The sequence below is a fragment of the Podarcis muralis genome, chromosome 12 (genome assembly GCF_964188315.1).
Source record: "Podarcis muralis chromosome 12, rPodMur119.hap1.1, whole genome shotgun sequence".
In the NCBI taxonomy this organism is placed as follows: domain Eukaryota; kingdom Metazoa; phylum Chordata; class Lepidosauria; order Squamata; family Lacertidae; genus Podarcis; species Podarcis muralis.
Window position 1 is genome coordinate 29,049,840 of NC_135666.1, and position 21,739 is coordinate 29,071,578.

At 42.6% G+C, this 21,739-nt stretch overlaps 1 protein-coding gene across 11 annotated transcripts in view; it reads left to right on the top strand.

The window, feature by feature from the left end:
- The window catches only part of PPP1R9A (protein phosphatase 1 regulatory subunit 9A), a 144,662-nt gene that overhangs the window by 106,450 nt on the left and 16,473 nt on the right, over window positions 1-21,739 (top strand). For 7 of the 11 annotated variants that reach the window (XM_028751100.2, XM_077936949.1, XM_028751099.2 and 4 more), the window contains 9 exons: window positions 1,671-1,724; window positions 4,540-4,769; window positions 5,745-5,841; window positions 7,166-7,337; window positions 13,419-13,576; window positions 14,095-14,386; window positions 18,085-18,172; window positions 18,278-18,355; window positions 19,066-19,267. In XM_028751100.2, coding sequence (XP_028606933.2) covers window positions 1,671-1,724; window positions 4,540-4,769; window positions 5,745-5,841; window positions 7,166-7,337; window positions 13,419-13,576; window positions 14,095-14,386; window positions 18,085-18,172; window positions 18,278-18,355; window positions 19,066-19,267 — 1,371 coding nt within the window. The remainder of the gene's footprint in view (window positions 1-1,670; window positions 1,725-4,539; window positions 4,770-5,744; window positions 5,842-7,165; window positions 7,338-13,418; window positions 13,577-14,094; window positions 14,387-18,084; window positions 18,173-18,277; window positions 18,356-19,065; window positions 19,268-21,739) is intronic. The other 4 variants (XM_028751104.2, XM_077936950.1, XM_028751105.2 and 1 more) reach the window with 1 other exon arrangement.

A 21,739-nucleotide genomic window follows, 5' to 3' on the forward strand; every position in this document is an offset into this window, starting at 1 on the left:
AGCCTCACTGCTTCCCTTTCCCACACCGTCTGGTAAGAGTAAGCTCTGCATGCCCCACCATGATGGCCACACCTGGGTCAGTGGGAACAAGGCCTTTTGGGTTGCTGCTCCCAGACTCTGAAATTCCCTTCCTTCCCAGGGAAGCCCATCTTGCCACCTCTTTAATGGTATTCTGCCAGCAGACCTTGTTCTAACTGACCTTTGGCTGATTGTGGTTGCCTGGTGCTGAATGCTGTTTTTACTTCAGCCGGCTGTTGCTTTTACTTGTTCCTGTTTTCGTTTTGCTCCTTTCTGTATCTTGAGAGTTGTTTTCGTTGGCTTTTTAAATTGAAATTATACCTTTTGTTGGGTGTTAGCTGCCTTGGACTTACTGGGATGGAAAGGTGGAGTCATATATTTAGATGATAAATAAATAGCCACAAGTTGTTGCACTTCACCTGTGACATTTAGAAAAGAGAGTGCGGTTGAGGTCACTTTGATCACGCTGAAAGGCCATAGGTGGGCATAGCTTGTAGCACCTTTTTCTGTGACCAGAGGGAGCCCAACCGCAATGTCATGTCTGTGTGTAACTGGTGAAATGCAGTGCTTTACATGCCACATACAGTTATTGTGTTCCTTATCAGAAAAAAGGACGAGGATGCATTCTTTTGCATGCATCTCCCCACAGCCCTTTGCAGCAGGGAAAGGAGAAGAACATGAGCTCGAGTAAATGGTGACCAGTTTGTTATGGAGGGAAGGACTGCTCTCTGCATATATACATAATGCAAATCAGTGTCTCTGTGTGTAAAAACAAATGTGGCCATGGGAGATAATGTATGTGCCTAGTGCAGGATGGGCTGTGACCGTTGCAATACAAGGAGAGAGTACATGCACAGTACATCAGTGTGCGTGCGTGCATGTGTGTAAGCGTGTGTGCACATGTTTATGGAAAAGGGGGTCTACTGGAGAAATATATGCATTCTACTCTGATGAAATCCAGTTTTGTTTTTGCTCTGGTATATTACACACACCCCCCAATATCTTGGAAAAAAATGTCCAAACACCCACCCTGAATAGTACCTTGTCCAAGTCTGGAGATTCTTCTCCTGCGGTTCATGTGATGGGTGAGGTGAGGGTCACAAGGGTAGACCAGCCATAAATACTTTCAGTGATTCATCCTGCTGAGATTGAGTTCGACACAACGGTAGGTTGAAGGTCACAACAGATTCCTTCTTTGGTTGCAGCCTATATATGTTGTGTCCTCCATAATGCTTGAGCCTTTTAATAGCCTGTTAGCTGCCCTCTGTGACATGCTTGCTTAATCCGTGTTAGTGAGGCTTTCTAAGAATATTCATGTGCACATCAAATCTGGGCTGGCTAACAAGCTGAATACAACAATCAGTATTTTCTCCTCTTTCAAGATATTTGACTTCTCCTGGCAGATTCGATGTCCTAATCTGATATTCTGAGAGGCTAGCCAGCAACACTTTTTCTTTAATTAACTTGCATAGACTGAGTCATTTTCCAAGCTAGATATTTTAATTTACAGTCTACTGCACTGCAGCAGTCTTCTGGGCCTTCTGCTGTGTGTACTACAGTATTCAGGTGGCAGCATAGAAGTCTTTTTTTAAAAAAACTGGAGCTCTGGCATTTGCAGCTCACTTGTTCGCTTTGTGGTTTTCCATTTTCAGTTGCAAATCAAACATGCAGTTACAGAAGCAGAGATTCAGAAGCTGAAGACAAAGGTAAGAATGATTACTGGCTACTAGAAAGAGCAATGTTCTTATTTTCAGCTGCTGTAAGTTTGTGTCCAAAGGGAAGCAAAGAAAAGTAAGTTCTCATTGAGAAAACGCAGCAAAAAGAGAGAGGTCTGTATGCAGTGGCTCCAGAGAGCTTGTTTTGGTAGAAATAGTTTATTCGAGTCTCAGGAGAATCATGATGACTGTTATTGCAAGGAAAATAGTTGCAGTCGCATATTAAATTTTTACTCCTTTCCCCACATCATTAGAGCACTAACAGGCTTGAAAGGGGAATGGTAAAGAATTTGCTTTTAATATATGTAGCAGAAATTGCTTCTGGAAAGGCGAAGTATTTCTTTTCTTTTCTTATATAGACAAAAAGTATGAGGAAGTTAACTCAGATACCACTTCCTTCTTTAATAAAACAGGATTTATGTTATATTAATTAGCTGGCCTTGTTCATAAGCCTGCATGAGACATTCATTTGAATGTTTTATTTCAAAATAAAATCCTTTCAGTTTATGTACCTTGCTGAATTCGGAGGATGGCCCCCCCCCCCCCCAATTAAGTTACAGTACGAGTTTCTTTTAAACTCAGAGTGGACATATAAATGTTTATTTTGTCACTGATGTTAGTGAGCCTGTCTGCAAGGAGAAAACATAAAAGGGTAATTCCTACATAATTTTTTTATAATCTTCCTATTTTGATTTCCCCCCCTCTCTGCTTCATTTGAAAAAACAAAACAGAAATCTTCTTGCCAGATTACAGTCTTACTTATCACTAGAAATCCTTGTGGGGCTAATTTTGTTGCCTGCTGAAAATCTTACTGCCTTCAGAGGGTGTTGCACTTGGCTAACATCCATTCATCTGCGATTTGTAAAAACAGAAGTCTTTGCTGTGTTTTTTGCATGTTTCATTCTCTACCCCCACAACAAACCCTAAATAAAACAAGTTGTTATACATGCTTAAGACCCATTTAAATGGAAGTTAAATTCACAATTATAGGCTTAGGTGACAGCCCTTTGATTTTAATGAGCCAAAGGTATGCCCACTTTTTTTCTGGATTTTCCTAGTGATTTCTCAAGGCCAGGAGTTGTGAACCTTTAAAGCTAGAACCATAGTTGGCATGAATGCATTTAGACTGACGTGTTTAAATACATAACCTACTATAAAGGGGTGTATGGAGTGTTAGGGAAGGGGTGGGGGACACGTTGGGCTCCTTTGTTTGTCCACCTTTGGTCCCCCACCTGCATTCAGCTCTTTCATATGGCTCCTGGAAGTTGACAGCACCCCAGGAACGGCTTCAGCTGGCCGACTAAACCAGGTGAGGGTAGCCAAGGGGTCTCAAACCCTCGGTGAGTTAGGGACTTCCCCTGCATGACTCCGACAGACTCCGGCAGATTGAGTGGATGAGACCAAGAATGGGTCCAAAAGTCATGAAGGCAATTTCTGCGCCTGCTGTAGAGCGAAGTGAGGGGCAGATGGGGCTCTTCAACTTGGGAACATAGCCCATTTAGGAGAAGGAAAACTCTGATCCTAAACCTCCACTGCTTTGCGGGATATTTTGGGGAGAAGAAAGGGCTAAGGAGTAAATTCTACACAAATCCGGAGTGGGATCCCTAAGGCGATTGGATGGCACCTTGTATTTTGCTTTCTGGCAGTCAAGCAGGTGCCCAGCGTCTTGCTCTGCTTTCCTTTGGACCACACCAGCGAGGCCAAGAGGTGGGGTCCTGTCATCTGGGCAGCTCAGGACCTCCATACTCACTGCCCGGGGTTGCATCTCAGGGAAGTCACTTTGGTGCTGCTAATGCAACAATTTGGCTTATCCCCCCCCCCCTCCCGGGGCACCCCCCTATTGTCTCTTGACACAAACAGAAGCCAACAACAGCTATAAAAGGCAGATGATTAGTTATCACACACCACTTTATAGCTACGAAAGCTGTTAAGAGAGAAGCTTCTTCCAACAACAGTAAATACCCTTCAGGTAGGAAGCAAGTGTTCTGCCTGTGGTAATGTTGCACAATAAATTTGTCAAAATATGCTTCATTTCATCTCTGTATGACTAATTTCCAGTTTGCCTTGTTTAGAAACATGGCAAACTTCTGGAAAAATAATAATAATACAAGCAGTAGTGTGTTCATTTTAAAACTGCAGAAGCCTAGGTGGATGCAAGGTGGGAAGTGATGCATTTGAGATTACTCATTTAGCCTTAACGTGGTCTAGAAAGTTCTTTAAAGGTAAAGGTACCCCTGCCCGTACGGGCCAGTCTTGCCAGACTCTAGGGTTGTGCGCCCATCTCACTTAAGAGGCCGGGAGCCAGCGCTGTCCGGAGACACTTCCGGGTCACGTGGCCAGCGTGACAAGCTGCATCTGGCGAGCCAGCGCAGCACACGGAACGCCGTTTACCTTCCCGCTAGTAAGCGGTCCCTATTTATCTACTTGCACCCAGGGGTGCTTACGAACTGCTAGGTAGGCGGGCGCTGGGACCGAGCGACAGGAGCGCACCCCTCCGCGGGGATTCGAACCGCTGACCTTTCGATCGGCAAGCCCTAGTTCTTTAGTGCTCTAAAATTATTTCTGTTCTGAACATTATTGTATGCAAGGATAGCCAACATGGTGGGCTCCAGATGTTGTTGGACCCCAACTCCCACCAGCCCCAGTTGCCAGTGCTAATGGAAGCGGGAGTTTGGCAGCATCTGGAGGGGGCATCTCATTGGTTATACCTGCCATATAACAATAGCACTAGGCTGCTGTTCCTCATGCATGTTACTTTGAACCAACTGTACCTGAATGTAAAAGCATCTGCCTTCCTCTTTCAAAGCTGCAGACAGCTGAGAATGAGAAAGTAAGGTGGGAGTTGGAGAAGAATCAGCTTCAGCAGAACATTGAGGAGAATAAGGACAGGATGATGAAGCTTGAGAGCTACTGGATTGAGGCACAGACCCTGTGTCACACCGTCAATGAACATCTGAAGGAAACTCAGAGCCAGTATCAGGCACTGGAGAAGAAATACAATAAAGCCAAGAAACTGATTAAGGACTTTCAGCAAAAGTAAGCATGAGCTGAGATGCAGGTTCGAGCAGAATTTCTCAATCTGTGTAGCATAGGCATGCAGAGAGCCAGAGAAATAAACCGCAGTCCCTGACTTACAACATTTGGCTACAGACCATGGTTTGCTTGGGCTGAAACAAGCCACAATCTCCATATGATTATAGGAAGCTGCCTTAGACTGAGTCAGACCTTTGCTGCACCTTGCTCAATGTGGTCTAACCCTGACTTGTACTGGCTCTCCAGTCTTTCAGACAGAAGTCTCACCTAGTCCTGCCTGGAGAAGCCAGGAATTCAACCTAAGGCCTTCTACATGCAAAGTAGATGCTAACCCTTCCCCTACTGGCCTACAGTTTTTAATTCTGAGCCAGGAATTGTGACTTATTTCTCCATTGTGTAAGCAGGAAGTAGCAAAGAAGGCAAGCTCAGCCCTCTTTGGACGTGCGAACTGGGCCAAAGCTTAAACCTTCTAAACATATATTACCACTCTGGGTTAAATCTGTAAATGTGTAAAAAATGTATACTTCCTAATAGGTTTACTCATAACTTTCCAGATCTTTGTATCTGTAACTTTTAAGAGATAAAACAAGAGTGGTAAAATGAAAGAGGATTTAATGCCAAGGACACATGCACACGCCAACCCACCACTATATTATCTGTGCACCTGCATAATAAATTTATAAGCCTAATTTTAATAACGTGTATTTATTTAGTTTTGCCACTTCCACTGTGGTGATTAACAACTTTTCATAAAGCAAACAAGAGATAATTCAGGTTAATCTCCTACGATGTAGCTTCAGCTTATTCATTTTAATATAAAAGTATTTGCTCCACACATCCTCCCTCTTGCTGCTGCATTCTCATCATTATCAGGTCTTATCAAGACAATACATCCTGAAGTGTAGCAGTCCATCAATTTTTTTCAATACCTATCTCAACTGACACTTGTTCTAACCAGCAAATATATTTTTCCCTAAGAGAACTTGAGTTCATCAAGCGACAAGAGGCTGAAAGGAAAAAAATAGAAGATCTGGAGAAAGCCCACTTTGCAGAAGTTCAAGGTTTACAAGCTCGTGTAAGTAATTTTCAGTATTTTAGTTTAGTTCATGACTTTATTTTGGAAGCGTTGTTGCCATTTAGGAGTAGGTGTGGCTGTAGGGATGTTCACACGTTGCATTCAGTGAGTGCACAATCTGTGTACCTCTGTACACAAATAGTTGACAGCTGTACACTTGTATAGTTATTCACATGTAAGGTTAAAGTAGTGTACAGCCTGTCTGCCTATGCGAACAGTAGTTGAGCTGTTCAGATGAACAAGTGTCCACCAGATCAACAAGCCTGTTACAAATGTTTTAAATAAGCAGACAAAAGTACTATACTGCATGGGGATTATCATTGCATTGCAACAGGGCAGCACAAAGCAACCCATGATATATAGTTTACCAATACATGGGTCGAGTACAGGCATAGGCAAACTCGTCCCTCCAGATGTTTTGGGACTACAACTCCCATCATCCCTGACCACTGGTCCTGTTAGCTAGGGATGATGGGAGTTGTAGTCCCAAAATATCTGGAGAGTCGAGTTTGCCTATGCCTGATATATTAACAGACCTAAATGTCTGTGTGGTACTAAATACATGCATGGTAGTGGTTCTGTTCATCTGATGAAGGGAAAGGTTGTTTTTTTACCGTTTTTTTCTATGCATAAGACAACCCCTATTGTTTTAAACCCAAAATTTAGAAAATGAAACCCTAAAACAAAAGTGAAAATCTGGATGATTGGCGGCAGCAAGTTGTTGATCTTTTTGGGGGCGATTGCCCTCAAAGTTTCCAGCATGAGGTGCATGCAGTGCCCCGTGGTGCAGAAGCAAAGGCAGCAACTGGGGCACCACACACTCCCCCTCGGTGGCAGCTGCTGCTGCTGCTGCGGGGAAGCAGGCTCCCAAACAAGGTGCCAAGGAAAAGCCAGGGGAAGGCAGCGGCCACTCTGTGCCGGACCATGCCGTCGCACAAACTGAGCTGAGGAAGGTGGTGAGCGGGCTGGGGGCAGGGTGGGAGTTTGAGAGGGGGAAAAGGAAAGATGGGCAAGGAGAGGTAGCTGAGGCAGCTCTCAGCAGTGGCGGCAGCAGCTGCTCTCGATTCAGTGGTTGAGCCAACGGGGGCTTCAGGAGATGGGGGGGAGAAAGGGGGGACGGCAGCAGGAGGGACTGCCTTAGCCCGCCCAAGCCAAAATCCTGGACATATGCTTAAATATTTTAAAAATTCCCCCAGATGCCATGTTCCGTGTACAAGACAATCCCCAATTTTTTACTATTTTTTATAGCAAAAAACCTCGTCTTATACACGGAAAAATCTGGTATTTTATTTATTTTGCTAACAGTTAACTTCATTTGTCCTAGATCAGAGAACTGGAAACAGAGGTTTTCAGGTTACTGAAGCAAAATGGGAGCCAAGTTAACAATAACAACAACATTTTTGAAAGGCAAACATCCCTTGCAGAAGTCTCAAGAGGCGACGCCATGGAAAACCTTGATGCAAAGCAAGTCTCTTGCCTGGATGCCTTAAGTCAAGGTTTGTTTGAGCCAGATGATAAGCTCGAGGATTGCGTTGTTTCTGTGTGACGTAGTTCTACTGACTTAAATGTTTTCGGAGTGGTCGCATTTGCACGACGTGGTAAGCCGTATACCATGCTTTACTGTGTACAAGTCAGTTGTTCACCCTTTGCTCCTTCTCAGTTGTACTTGGGGAAAATAGGTCATGATCCCTTACGTTGTGTTAGTTCTGAACCAGGGACCGTGGATTGTTTCACTCAAACCAACTATGGCCGGTAAGCCAAGGACAAACCTTTGCTTATCGTCATCCACTGGAGCCAATTCCAGGGGGCCGTGGGTTCTTTGGCACCCACAATGATGTATTTGTGGGGCTGGGCCCCCACAAAGTCAGTGGGCAAAGCTGAAACCCGTCATTGCAGGCACCCACAATCTTTGGCGTGAGATGGCACCTATGTCATCACCATTTGTTTGGAGTGAAACAAAGCACAATCCCTGCTTCAGACATAATGCATTCAGACATGACACTAATCCAGGGATTGTGGTTGGTAGGACTGGGGCGAAGCGAAGCAGTCACCAGTGACGTGAATATGGTGATGGTTGATGGCTCTCTGTGACATAGAAATGTGGCCAGCGTAATGTACGATGTGGTGACCCATCTGTAATACTATCATACATAATTTCATAATGCCTGTAAAAGCACATGTATTCCGTTCAGTTATATTTGTATCCCCATTCATTGTTGACATTGCTAATAAAAAGGTTAAGAATATAAATCTATATCTCCTCTTCTATATCCTATATCTGGGGTTTTTTATGTTGTGTACTTGAGAACAAAACATTTCAATTTTCAAAAGGGGTCTTTTATGTGCAAAAATAAACAAATCGTTTGTGTAAATGTATGAATATCTGTGTGTGTGTGTGTGTGTGTGTGTGTGTGTGTGTGTGTTGATAGATAAATATGTACAGTTTACATGTACAAACAAATGTATTTGGGCCAAAATAGATCAGTGTGCAGTCATCCAAGTACCAAAAGTACATGAGGACTGCCATTCTCTCCCCTCACATGTCACCACTAGCTTTCCCTTAGTCCCTTTCTCACACTGCTTTTCTCTGATCTGTCCTGGATATGGAACATGACCGAGGAAAAAACTCCGGCAGGAAGTAAGTCTCAGTGTGTGATTTTGGCAGATTCCACACTTCAGCACACATCTCCCTTCTTCACATGTGGACACGAACCCCCATATGTGTATGAGAACCTCCATTCATCATAGGAGTAGCGTATCTGCTTGTACGGCCCTTTGCTGGTTATGCATAGGCTTTCGAATGTGGCTGTACCTTAATATTTTCTTTTAGCGAATGTCCTTGGCATGTAGGTTTTTAAAGAGAGGAAATAAGAACAGAATGTTGTGATGTTGAGGGTGTACACGAGTCTCTAGAACTGAGTGCTCTGATGTTCATTGCATATATAAGTCCATCATGACAACTGGAGTAGTAAATCTTGCTGCTCTGCTAACAGAATTGCAAATGGGCCCTGGTTTTGAGGCCATTTCATGCATTGCACATAAGCACTTTCTACAAAGGAATCAATGTGAAACCTATGTGCAATGGTAGGCCCATCACATTTCATTGTCCATATACATTCTGGGAAAGCTTAATTTGCTATAGCATGCTATGGCATTTCCCCATGTACATAAGGGTGAACTATATTTGTGTAGACATGATCAGTGTTTCCTACACAAAAAAGTGTTTTCCATGTCAAGTGAAGGTATTGCCCACAACTCTTAGTTAAAATTCCATCGTATCTGTGGGATTGAACTGTCCTATGGATAGCTAGGGCCAAGCTTTTACTTAAACTTTTGATAGATGAAAAATAGGAATAGGGAGCCAGAGGCCTTCCAAAGATTGGTGGACTCCAAGTCCCATCAGCCCCAGCCCAGGAATTGTAGTTCAAGAATATCTAGATGGCCACAGGTTCCCCTTCTCCGTATGATGCAAAATGTTAAAAAAATAGCTGTTGGAGACCATCTATCAGGCTGAAATGCTTTTTTGAGAAATAGTGGCATAGAATAAGGGAGTATTTTCTTAGCCTATGGCAACTCTGTAGGGCGTTCTGAGTCACGAGACCATTGTGCAATGCAGGCAAGAAGCAGCTGTTGCAAGAAATGTTAAGCATTTGACTAGGAGCAGGAAGTATCTCATTCCTCCTCTGCTCCTTAAGAAATATACACTTTATTTAGATGCGTGTTAGAAACTGCTAGTTGGTCTCTCCATTTCTCCCCTTCCAAGGAAATGATAATAAATATCCTCCTCTGATGTTTCAGAGTGTGGTAATGCAAGATGGTGGGAACCCTCATGGACAGTATTATGCTCTAAATGCATGATTTATTCCTATTTCAAAGATGGAATGAATTGCTTGATGGTGAAGTCTTACAGTGTGTGTGTGTGTGTGTGTGTGTGTGTGTGTAGTGAAGAGAGAATCCTAGATTCCTGTAAAATCGCAAAAGCTTTCAACAGTTACACCAATAACTGAATGTGGCCTCTGCCCAATGTGATGACAAGTTAGGCAATGGAGGCAGATTTTGATTCTAGTCTGAATAGCTCAGTTTGGAACCTGGGTCTTGTTGCTGCCCCATGCCACTTTCTGGGGCCCCTCTTAACAGTGCCACTGCCATTTTCTATTCTATAACACCATTTTAGAAGAGGCGGCATACATGCTATGATTAAAATAATCCTCTGTCCATAACCTGCTGGCTTGAAAGCCTTGCCGTGTTTGTTTTCTTAAAGCAACTTTAAAAAAAAGAAAGTACCATGCACATAAATGTGGTGCTTTTAAAATGTCAGTAGCAATGCAGTTAATTCTGTAGTTTCAAATTTCTTAGGAAAGCTTTTGAGTGAATGCCACCATGTATCATGTTACTATTTGCTTTGCGGGTTAGTTATAAAACTTCCTCCTTTGTCACCCTTCTGTTTGGCACATTACTCTGAGCGTATTGCGCGGAAAATAGACTTCATAGATGCGTAACCCTGAAGAAAGAAGGTAGGAGCAAAGAATTAGTTTAGGCTGCAATCCAAAAGGGTTCATGTATAACCAACATTTTTAGGTAAAAACAACAACAACAACAACAACAACCCTGAATTACTGTTTGTTTTGATGCTGCTTCTTAGAGCAGCCAGACTTCTGTCTTAACTCCTGTACATTCACAAAGTATTTTTCGTAGTCAGGGAGATAAACACTATGTGTGCAGTGTTGGAGAAGAGACCACAGCTCAGTGGCAGAGCATCTTGGCACCTGGACACGCAATGCACCCTGGAGAACCACTACTGAGCTGGGTAGCTTCCTGTGACTGCCCTAATTGCAAAGTCCCCAAACTGCTCTTTGAACCTGAGATGGTTTATTAAAGCTCAATTGGAGTGGCAAGAGGGACAATTTTTCTAGAGGAGGATCAAGTGTGTTAACACACCCCAATATGTATTGCTGGTTTTCACCTGACTTCTTCCCCTCCGCCCCATTGGGTTGTTGCTGTTCTCTTTATATTAATCATGCTGAAATATTCACTTGGCAAAATAAGTTAATTCCTGTTAACCTATTGCGTTTGTTCCTGAATCCTCTCTTGACTATAAATAATTGCTTCAGCATAATTGCATTCAGGAGTTAATTCTCTCCTGCCCCTCCTTTTAAATTGAAATCCTCTCTAAGTACTCTTTGTGAGGCATTAAGGCTATTATTGTTTCAAACACCTTATGAAGATCTTTTGGACTTAGGTAACCATAGTGACACAAAAGGGTACATGCTGATTCCATTTGCGCAATCAGCAGCAAAAGTCTCAGCTGACTCTGTCAAAACCATGTTTATGCCGATCGGGTCCCATCTTGCCTGTGTACTTACTTACTTTGAATACTTTGGCTTCACCTAATGGATCAGGTGTTTTTTTTAATATGGGGGGGGGGACCAGTATTGGTTATATAAGCCTATTTGCAGCTGCTTCTCATAGGATATAATTACATATGTACTTCTATTACAAACTGAGGGGCAAGCTAGACATGATATCAATTGCAAGATCACAATTAACATGCTTGATTTTTAACATTTAAATAGCAACCAAAGGATGCACGTGATCAGGACTCCAATTTGTGAGGAGGTTAACCCTCTCCCTGCACACACATGTGAACTGTAATACATTTGAAAACCACACCCTCCTCCTAAAGCAGCTATTTGCACTTAGAGGGGAAGCTTCTATTGGCAGGACTACAGAGTACAAAGGATTAACAGACATCCCTACACACTGTTGTACAAATCTTGATCTCCTCCCCACTATTATTTTTTTTAACAACTAGGTACAAATTTATATGAATGAAGTTGTTGTGACTTCTCTCATGGAATGCTGGGAAGTGTGTTTTGGTGATGATTCTGCAAATTCTCTGAAAATATCCTAATACAGTGTACTTTGATCTCCAGATGTTTTATCCAGGCATAATTCCAGGCGAGGGATTATGGGAGCTATGATCCAATAAAACCTAGGGACCAAAGTTCGAGAAACACTCAGTATTCCCTCACAGATCTACAGCTCCCAGGGTTCTTTATTTTTCCGTGGGTCATCACTGAGAAGGTGGCTTGAGGTGTTTTGACACCTGGGGCAAAATGCCCCACTGCTGCCCCTGTGATGGGAGTGGGGCATGAGGCTCTGTAAGGGCTTCCCCTCAAGAAGCCCTTGCAAAGCCTTGCTACCCTGCCGGGTTGGGGCAGGGAGATTCAGCAAATGGTTCTTAAGGAGAAGCTTTCACCGAATCGCCTCCTTCCCACCCAGAGACAAGGCTCTGCAAGGGCTTCTGCACAGTTTTGGAACACACAAAAATTGATAGCTCCCAAGTTAACAAAGAAAGTGACCATGGTAATCTCCAAAGGAAATAAACAAGCAAATTAACTTAATAACCATGACAAGGAAAAGGTCTAAAATCATTAGACAATATAAACAATTAGTGGATATATTTTTTTCAATTATCAAAATAGGTGCCTAATGTAAGGTAAAACAATTTTTGTCTTCATGCGGCCAGGACCAAAGCAGAACAGAACATCATTTGCCAGTTCCAAATCAGCAGCTGCATTTTTTAAATCTGGTTCCATGTCCGAATGTAGGTCAGTGTTAGGGGTGCAGTTTGTGTGTCATATCCTCACCTCTTTAGCTATTACATCATATGCAGGTGTGTGAGCATAGATGGGATGGTACTGTGGCTCTTGAGTGTTTATAGTTTTAAAAACCAAGGGTTGCTTACAGTTCTTCTTTAAGCATGAATCTTCTCAGCTCCGACTTCTGTTTTCATATGTACTACAGTGGTGCCTCGCAAGATGAAAAGAATCCGTTCCGCGATTCTCTTCGTCTTGCAATTTTTTCGTCTTGCGAAGCAAGCCCATTAGCGGCTTAGCGCTATTAGCGGCTTAGCGGGCTTAGCGGATCAGGTGTTAAGCGGCTTAGCGATCAGCTGTTAAGCGGCTTAGCGGATCAGCTGATAAGCGGCTTAGCGATCAGCTGTTAAGCGGCTTAGCGGATCAGCTGATAAGCGGCTTAGCGGCTTGGGAAAAGGGGGGGGGAGGAAAAAAACCCTGCAGGAACTCGCAAGACATTTTCGTCTTGCAAAGCAAGCCCATAGGAAATTTGTTTTGCGAAGCACCTCCAAAACGGAAAACCCTTTCGTCTAGCGGGTTTTCCGTCTTGCAAGGCATTCGTCTTGCGGGGCACCACTGTATCTTAAGTAGAGTCATACCGGCAAGGTAGCTACCTTAAACCACCACACTTCAGTGGCTGAACTAAACTGCCCATCAACTAGTTGTACTTTATAATACAATGGTTTGCTCTTTCGCTTTCCACGGGTCCTGCTGAGGCTTCAGCATCTTCTAGTGCTCTCATTTCCATGCAGCAGCTCCAAGGTTGCACACAATCTGATGACAACAAAGGGACAATGGTTTCCACTGAAATAAGGGCATGACATTTTGATCAGCATGTATGAAAATACGGCTTGATTTGTATAGAATTGCAGACTGTATCTCCAGATAGTGGCATGTTTAAATGCAGGTCGTGATATTCTGTTCTCTCTCTCTCGAAAGATTTTAATGAAGCAGTTCCCGAGACAGAAAGGCTGGACTCAAAAGCACTGAAGACTCGAGTTCAGCTTTCAGTGAAGAACAAAAGGTCAAGACCAACTAGAACAAGACTGTATGACAGTATCAGCTCCACAGATGGAGAGGACAGTCTTGAAAGAAAGGTGATTCTTCTCTCCCCTTCCCAACCTTCTCATCAGTTGTTTCCTTTCACCATGCTCCCTCCCTGGCGGTGTTTACTAATTTGTGATGAAAATGTACAATGAAAGAAGGTATTTCTTCTCCCAATTTGAAGGTAAAACACCTGTGTTCTTTCAGCAGTTTCAAGACTTCTGATTTAATTTTACACGCATTCTGATGTGCTGTCTTTCATTATTTCCTCCCCACCCCCCAATATGTTATTAATTCTTTTTATTCAAACCCAACCGAGTCGGTGCTTAGCAGGTAATTTTATTTAGATTCAGAGAGCTTGAAATGCTAATCCTTGCAGAGGAAATGGTTACAAATGGAAAGCAGATAAGGTAAAAGCTTAACGGTGCAAAATTATCAGAACAGTGCTCCAAAAGGAGACACGGGATGGAAAGTAGGTGCCGAAGAGGTGAACCTGCGCTTTCAAAGTAACTCGCTGTGTGGTTGGTTCCTGAAATGCCATAACCTGCTTCACAATCTCTTATATCAACAGCCTTCGCGCAGTTACGGTAGTCCCATGCACATTACCAAATCACCTCTGCCTATGTGTATGAGAGCCTCCTCACCAGCATCAGATTCTGGTGCTTCCTCCCTTTCCCCCGTGGCTAGCAGTGCAACGTTTGCATTTGACAACGTAACTGGAAACCAGGACGAAGTGCGGCCGTACACGAGTGTTGTATGTTCCCATGGAGATACTCCACTCTCCTCACCTTCAAAATCCTGTCTGAGCTACGAAGCTTCGCCTGTGCATCATCCAACCAGCAGGAGTATCTTCCATGATGAAGGTATAGCTGTGATTTTGCATGCTGCTGCGTCAGTTTTCTCACTATTATGTAATGAGTTCAGTTGTCGGTGGTTGTGTCCTTCTGTCGCCTCCCAGAGAGGGTCACCTGGCTCCCCACACTACGGTCTCTTAGGTACCAGGCGAATACATTTTTGTTCTCACAGGCCTTTTAAACATGTCGGTGTTCATAGATATTTGCTAGCAGTTTTATGTTGATTTTAAGTTGATTTTAAGTTGCTGTCTTTGTGTTGCTTTTACTTGTCTTTTATTTATTTGTAATAGGTTTAAGGGGTCAAATATTGTACTTTAGTTTGCATTTTTAGTTATCTGTAAACCACCCAGAGAACTCAGTTACATGGGTGGTAGATAAATGTAATTTTAAAAAAATGGTCATAAATTAAATGGTCCAACAAAACATTTTATGCACTTCCCTAATTAGAAAGTCTGGTTTTCTCCTCTTTGTCATTCTGAGCTTTTAAACCATTTAGTTAAAACCATTGCTTTTTTCTAAGGCTGATTTTGCAATGAGGGAGTTGGGAAATACAATTAGAATATGTCTCAGTTATTTTAAACATCTGCAGAATTGTATGAAGTACAGTCTTTGCCTTAAATCAAGGGCACACAATTTAGTTTGGGGAGAACTTATTTTAGATTTGTTCTGAAACCTTGCAAAGTGTTTTAAGTGCAATGTCAGGAATTCACATTCTCTGAGAGAAGGTCCAGTGCTTTTGTATCTAATTGTGGTTGATGTTTCAGAGATGGATTGGATCGATGTATTGCACTTCAGAAGTGAAGGTGGTAGAAAAGCTTGTGTTTTAGTTTGTCTGCCATCTTCATGGAAAAATACATAGCTCAAGAAAATTCTTGCACATACACAGCTCTCAAAGTATGATCAAGAACATAGGGAATTGCCTTATGCCAGGCTGACAAAAACTAGTGGATTGTGACACCACCCACTCTCTGAATTGTGTGAATTGGTCCCTCAGTGTGGGGGGGTTGTAGTATAAATATAGAGTCTTGAACTCAATTATTGTTCTTCCTTTGTATTCATCATCTCCTTTGTTCTAATAACTCACAAATGCAATCAGAATTGCTCTCAATGACCCCACTCAAGCAACAATAGCTTAATAATGATTATTCCTCAATAATGTTTAAACACTGGCGAATCCCGTGTTTTTCCCGCCAGGAGTGTTATACAAGCAGCATTTAGTGTAAAAGCATATTTTAATGCATATGTTAGAATCAAAGTGAAACCATTTGCTTCAGCATAGAAATATTTGAATGTAATAAGACCTCTTTTGCAAGTGTTTCTAATTGGGGCACATCAATTCTGTGCTCCAGTAGGATTTGATAATTTGAAAGTTTTCCCCTCCTTTTCTTTTACAATACAATGCAAGAGATGGGGGGGTCATTTTCAGCCCCTGGGGGGCCTCATTTCCCCTTAGGCAGTCTTCCAGGGACCATGGGCAACAGGTGTGACTTGCCTTCATGCAGAAGGCTGCAGGGCAGCCACACAAAAGCCCACGGTTTCTAGACAGGCAACTCCCCATTTACGTGGCAACATGTGTTTAAGTGAAATCACATATATTTGGAACACCATTGAAAAAGCCAGCAAACTTCTAAACCTCTGGAAACCCTTTAAAAACCTTTGAAAAAACCAAAAATCCATCGAACTCCACCACAATTGTTCTCTCCAAACCTCCTTGCTCAAACTCCCAACTCTCTGTAGGCCTCAAAGGTTGGTACAAAGGCTCCTGCAATTGCACTTTCAAAGGTTTGTGGGATTCCTGGGTGCTGTTTTGTGCCATTTTTGTGCTCTTTTAGGGGCGTTTTTGCCCCTTTTCCGTGCCACTTCCGTGTTCGCAGTGATGCACAGCCGTTCATACCTTGAATGCGCCTAAGTGGGGACTTGCCTGTACTTGCATCTCTCCAACCAGGCAAGCGAAAGTACTGTTCTTGGGCATGTTCCACTGTTCAAGGACACATTCAGCCAGGCAGAGGGCAGAAGGCTGTGGCCTAGGGACAGTGGGGCACAACTGGGAAGAGTCCTGTGAGCCAGCTAGAGAGGCCTGGAGGGCTCCTTTTGGCACCCGGGCCTGCTAGCAGAGGAATACGTTACACTTTTGATGTCAATCTCCTACTCAGTAAATTCAGCACAAGCACAAGACTGTTTCAACTCCAACCCCTTTCCTAGCAGTCTAATGTAACCCCAAGGCCCCCTAACAGTCACAGAGCTATCAGATGTATTAACCCCATTAGGTGTGTGGCATCTTGCCAGAAGGGGACATTTGCAGTCCATCTTCCTTCTCACGGGTGCATGTGTGCACCTAGCAGATTCTCTGCATCCCCTCTGTTGTTTTAAAATACCTTTTTGTTACGTTCCCCTAGATTTATATAGTTTGCTTGCTCTTGTTAACACGGGAAGTTTGCCCTTCGTGATTTAAAAGCCTTTCTGCATTTCTCACCCCAGGGGAGGTTTCAAAGTGCACTATAAAAATAGCAGTACATTTGTAACAGCGCAAATACACCTTCTGACCAGGATCCAAGGAGCCCTTTTAGGCGCATGCAAAGTCTTGCTTGCACAGCAGGCTTTTCGCTTCTTTGTTTCTGGAAAGCAGCTGCTCGCTGTGCATCAAAGGGTGTTTTTGAGGCTTCCACAGCATTCAGGGCTGGCTTGTTGGGTGGCAGGTTTGCTGTTGGGGAGGAAGGGACTTTGAAGCCCATGTGTTGCTGTGGAGTATTGCACCTCTTTGGGTCCTGGCTTGCATGTCTGTATGCAAACATGCTCATTTCCTTGCATCTCTTCCTGAAAAAATTACCAGTACCATCTATCGCAGCTGGGTTATTTGCTTAGAGCTGCAAAGAGATGGTATACGGAAACAGAGCTTCTCTCTACATTAAAAAAAGAAAGAAAGAAACATGGGCCCTGGGTCCTGAATTTTACATTAGCAGCATCAATACTAATTAGCCATTGCAGTAGATATCACTGTCTTAATCTTTCTGTCTTTTCTTGTATTTTTCAATGTTATGCAGGCACACATTATCACTGCACATAGTATTCCCTTTTACCCCAGTTTTCTTTGGACTTTTAATTACTTACGAAGTGTAAGCTTTTGTATGTATATAAGTACATGATAAATTAGCAAGTTATCCACAGCCCTTTTGTTGGGATTGAATGGTGGCAAATAGGAAAGTAAGCTACATGAAGAATTTGAGACGTAGTTGAGATTTTTCTAGCGATTGTGCAAAAACAAGAACTCATTATTGCCCAGGCTTATGATCTAAAGAATCTACTACTAGTACAGAGGGAAGATTCTTTAAAATGTTTTCACTACAGCAGTTCCCACTGCCTAAGAAGCAAGCCACAGTTCAGTTTAACAAGCTGCTTGTCTCTTCAGCTGTTAAACGTCAGCAAAGGTTTTGACCGAACCTGCTGACCCCCTCTGTGTGCAAAAACAGCATTTTAGATTACAGCAAAGGTCTTTCCTAGCAGGCATATGGTCCATACATTTATGGTCAACGTTTTGCCTTGTTTGAATAATAAATGTTCGACTTGTGATGATTTTGGGGGGTTGTGTGTGTGTGTGTGTGTGTGTACTTGAATTTTTCTGGATGCAAAAACAAAGTGCTGTTTTAATGGTAAAACACAAATGGCCATAATGAACTGTGGTTTTTTTTTAATGTACAAATATGTCCTAGATGGTGCCACAGGTATACAATCCCCAAGAACATCCAGCCCTTCTACGGGGCATATAAGGACAATAAAACAAAAGTTTGTGGACTTGGGGTAAGCATTGATTTCTCATTAATGAAGATTAAAACCTTTTTTTAAAAAAATAAATAAATGGTGTACTACCTTTTGGACACTCTTTTGACTCTTTTAACGTTGTAGGGCTCCCTTGAGAAGGAGTTCTAACAAAGGCAAGAAGAGGAGGGAGAAGGAAGCAGTTAGGGTCTCTACTGGCTGCAGGTATGAGTGAATAGCATGGATATAACCAATTTCAGGCTCAAATAAGTCCTACTGTGTTGAGTGCAACTGTCTTGCTCATAAGTGTGCGTTGGATTGCAGTCTTACTGTCTTCCAGCCTTCAAGCTGTGTAATTTACACGAGCCCCATATAGAGAGCACTGCAAAAGTCCAGACTAGTTGTAACCAAGGCATCAACAATAAAGGCTAGTGCTGCTCTCTCCCCCCCCCCCCCGCGCTACAGTTGCAGCCACAAAACTATCTGCGGCTGGTAAAAAAAGAAAGTGCTACATCTCTTGCAACATCTTACTACATAGTAGCTTTTGTTAATTTGTTTAGGACTACCAAAATAGCCTGTACAGTGAAGAACAGTTAATATTTCAGGCAATAGCTGAATAGCATGAAATTGTTATTCTTTGCTGTATAGTTGATGGTAGGTTTTTACTACTTTGTGCTGCCTCATAAGATGTACTGCATGTGTTCCAGTTACAGGTAGGTAGCCGTGTTGGTCTGCCATAGTCGAATCAAAACAAAATAAATAAAATGAAAAATAAAAAAATTCCTTCCAGTAGCACTTTAGAGACCAACTAAGTTAGTTATTGGTATGAGCTTTCGTGTGCATGCACACTTCTTCCTTTACTCTTTTTTTGTCTGCGGCGACTTTATAGTTTTTAAATGTCTAATCTATGTGCATTACTACCTTGTGTTAAACAGGACAACTAAGGAGCTGCTGGAGTGCTCAGCAAGTAGAGTGTCTTTAATCAAGCGGTCCTCCTCTCTCCCACATAGTCCCATTCCATTTGCATGGTATGGAGAGAGCAGCAGGAGATCCAATTCTTCCAGCAATCTGCCTTCACCTACCAGCTCAACTGATCCTTCCTCTGAAAATCTAAGTCCAGCTAAAAAGGGGTCCAAGGTAGAAAATGCAAAGTACCTCCTCCCCAGTGCATGGAGTGGCTTAAGCGAGGTTGCTATTACTGGCTTAACGCAAAGGATCTACGTTACAGTAACTGCAAGCAACGTGTTCGTTGTTCAGCAAAAATGTGATATGAGCATTCCAGGTTGTCTTCTGTGTCCCTTCAATGAATGTTATCAGAGTAATTTATATGCTAGTGTCAAACTGCCAAGTTCAGCATGGGCTTGATGCCAGCATATATAGCTGGACAGTCTTTGTTCGGACTTTTTAATGAACTTGCTTAATTTGTAGATGTGTAGGGGGGGGGGGGGCGGGAACCATGGCAGGTAACAGCTGCAGCTCTTTGGAGTTCTTGGATGAAAATGAACCCATGGGAATCATAAGCATGAAAGAAAGGAAAGAGGGAATGTGCAACATGTAATGTTCGATGTTGCTAAGGGGGGAAGAGGGAACAGGAGGACCCACTGCCCTGTTAAAAGCCTATCACTGTATTTGCAAACCCAAATTGTAGGGGACACCCTCTTCTTTCTCAAAGCTTCTGTTCCATAAAATTATATTGAAGCTTTTTCATAATACAATACAATAATAAAACAAACTATTCTAAATGAAAACAAAAAGGAAAGAGAGAGACTTCCATGTTCCAGATCATGGTTTGAAGGCACATGATGCTGCAATCTTGCAGGAATTAAGCAGAAATTAAGCTTGTGCAAAGAACCCTCTCCTCCTGTAATATCCAGAAACTGTTGATTGGCATGGCCTTGTTGCTCCGACATCCATTTTGCTTAAAAAAAATCCTGCAATTTTTATTTTGTTTTATTTTTGCAAGTTCTCACCTAAAGTGCAAGTAAGTATTTTGAGCCACACTGAAATATGTTGCTTTGACTACCGCATTGATTGTAGGGTCAGCTTTAACACATCCCACTGAAATATTGGCACATTTTAAACAAAATGTCACTGTTCCATCTCTTCATTTCTCTGTCATTCCTGCTCCTTTCACCAGACAAGATGTTCCTGTCAAGCATCTTGGGTATTACGTTTAATTCCATTTTGAAGTTCTTCTGAACTAAGAAAAATTGAATTGTTTAAAATGAATGTTGGTCCTTTTTTCCTTTTAATGTGCTTGCATGTTGCTATTAGCATGGTAGCTTGCAAATAATATTTTGTGCGGCAATGTTACATGCTCCACATATTAGTCGTCTTCATCTCTGCAGCATTTCTTGAGAATCCCTTTGACCAATATGAGGGTGAAAATGAAATTCAGATAGTTTGTGTGATCGTTGTGCTCTGTAAACACGCCTTGGTTGATGTGTAGCCAAGCTGAGACTGTCTCCAGTGCAAGATGCTGTCTGCCAGTCAGTGTGAGCAGTACTGAGCTGGGTTCTGCTCAATATAAGGCAGCTTCCTATGTTCTCCATTGAAACAAAACCATATTACACGTCTTCCATTCATATTAATAAGGTCTGCATAGGCCGGGTTTCACAGGTCTTTTATTGTTCTTTCCTGCACACTGCTTCTGTCCTTTGTAGAATGTGTGAACTGGACTTTTGTGTGTATGAACTGAACTTTTATGGGAGCAGCCCGACAGAACCGCCAAGTTGTAATTGCAACCAAAGAGTTCAGAACCACAGCAAAACCATTGCATATTTAGTCATCTGTGTCCAGTGGGGATGAATGCAGAAAGAACCTCATTTGAATAAAGCAGCATTTAAATGCATTTTAAAAAGGCAAAGAAGTATAAATAGCAGGTAAATGAAGTCACTGTCTTTTATGAAGCAAAAGAGGGGAAAGCTTAGTTCTGTAATTTGGCTATTTTCATCTCTTTGTGAAAAGCATTTTCAGATCTTGGTTTCACCGTTTTAGGGCATCACCTTTTACACAGTGACACACTTCTCTGTTATACACCATACAGCCCTTTTCAATTGAAACTGGTTAAATTACATGTTTGCTACAGCTCAGTGCTTAAATCAAAAGCATGGCCAGCATCACTACTTCTGCTGTGTGGCTTTAAAGAAGGGGAAGCCCTGCAGCAAAGATAAAATCCTGCTCAGCCACCATATTTAGAATCATAGAATCATAGAATCATAGAGTTGGAAGAGACCACAAGGGCCATCGAGTCCAACCCCCTGCCAAGCAGGAAACACCATCAGAGCACTCCTAACATATGGTTGTCAAGCCTCTGCTTAAAGACCTCCAAAGAAGGAGACTCCACCACACTCCTTGGCAGCAAATTCCACTGTCGAACAGCTCTTACTGTCAGGAAGTTCTTCCTAATGTTTAGGTGGAATCTTCTTTCTTGTAGTTTGGATCCATTGCTCCGTGTCCGCTTCTCTGGAACAGCAGAAAACAACCTTTCTCCCTCCTCTATGTGACATCCTTTTATATATTTGAACATGGCTATCATATCACCCCTTAACCTCCTCTTCTCCAGGCTAATTTACTGTACGTGAGCTTTCTGTCTGCTCTTGCCTTTTC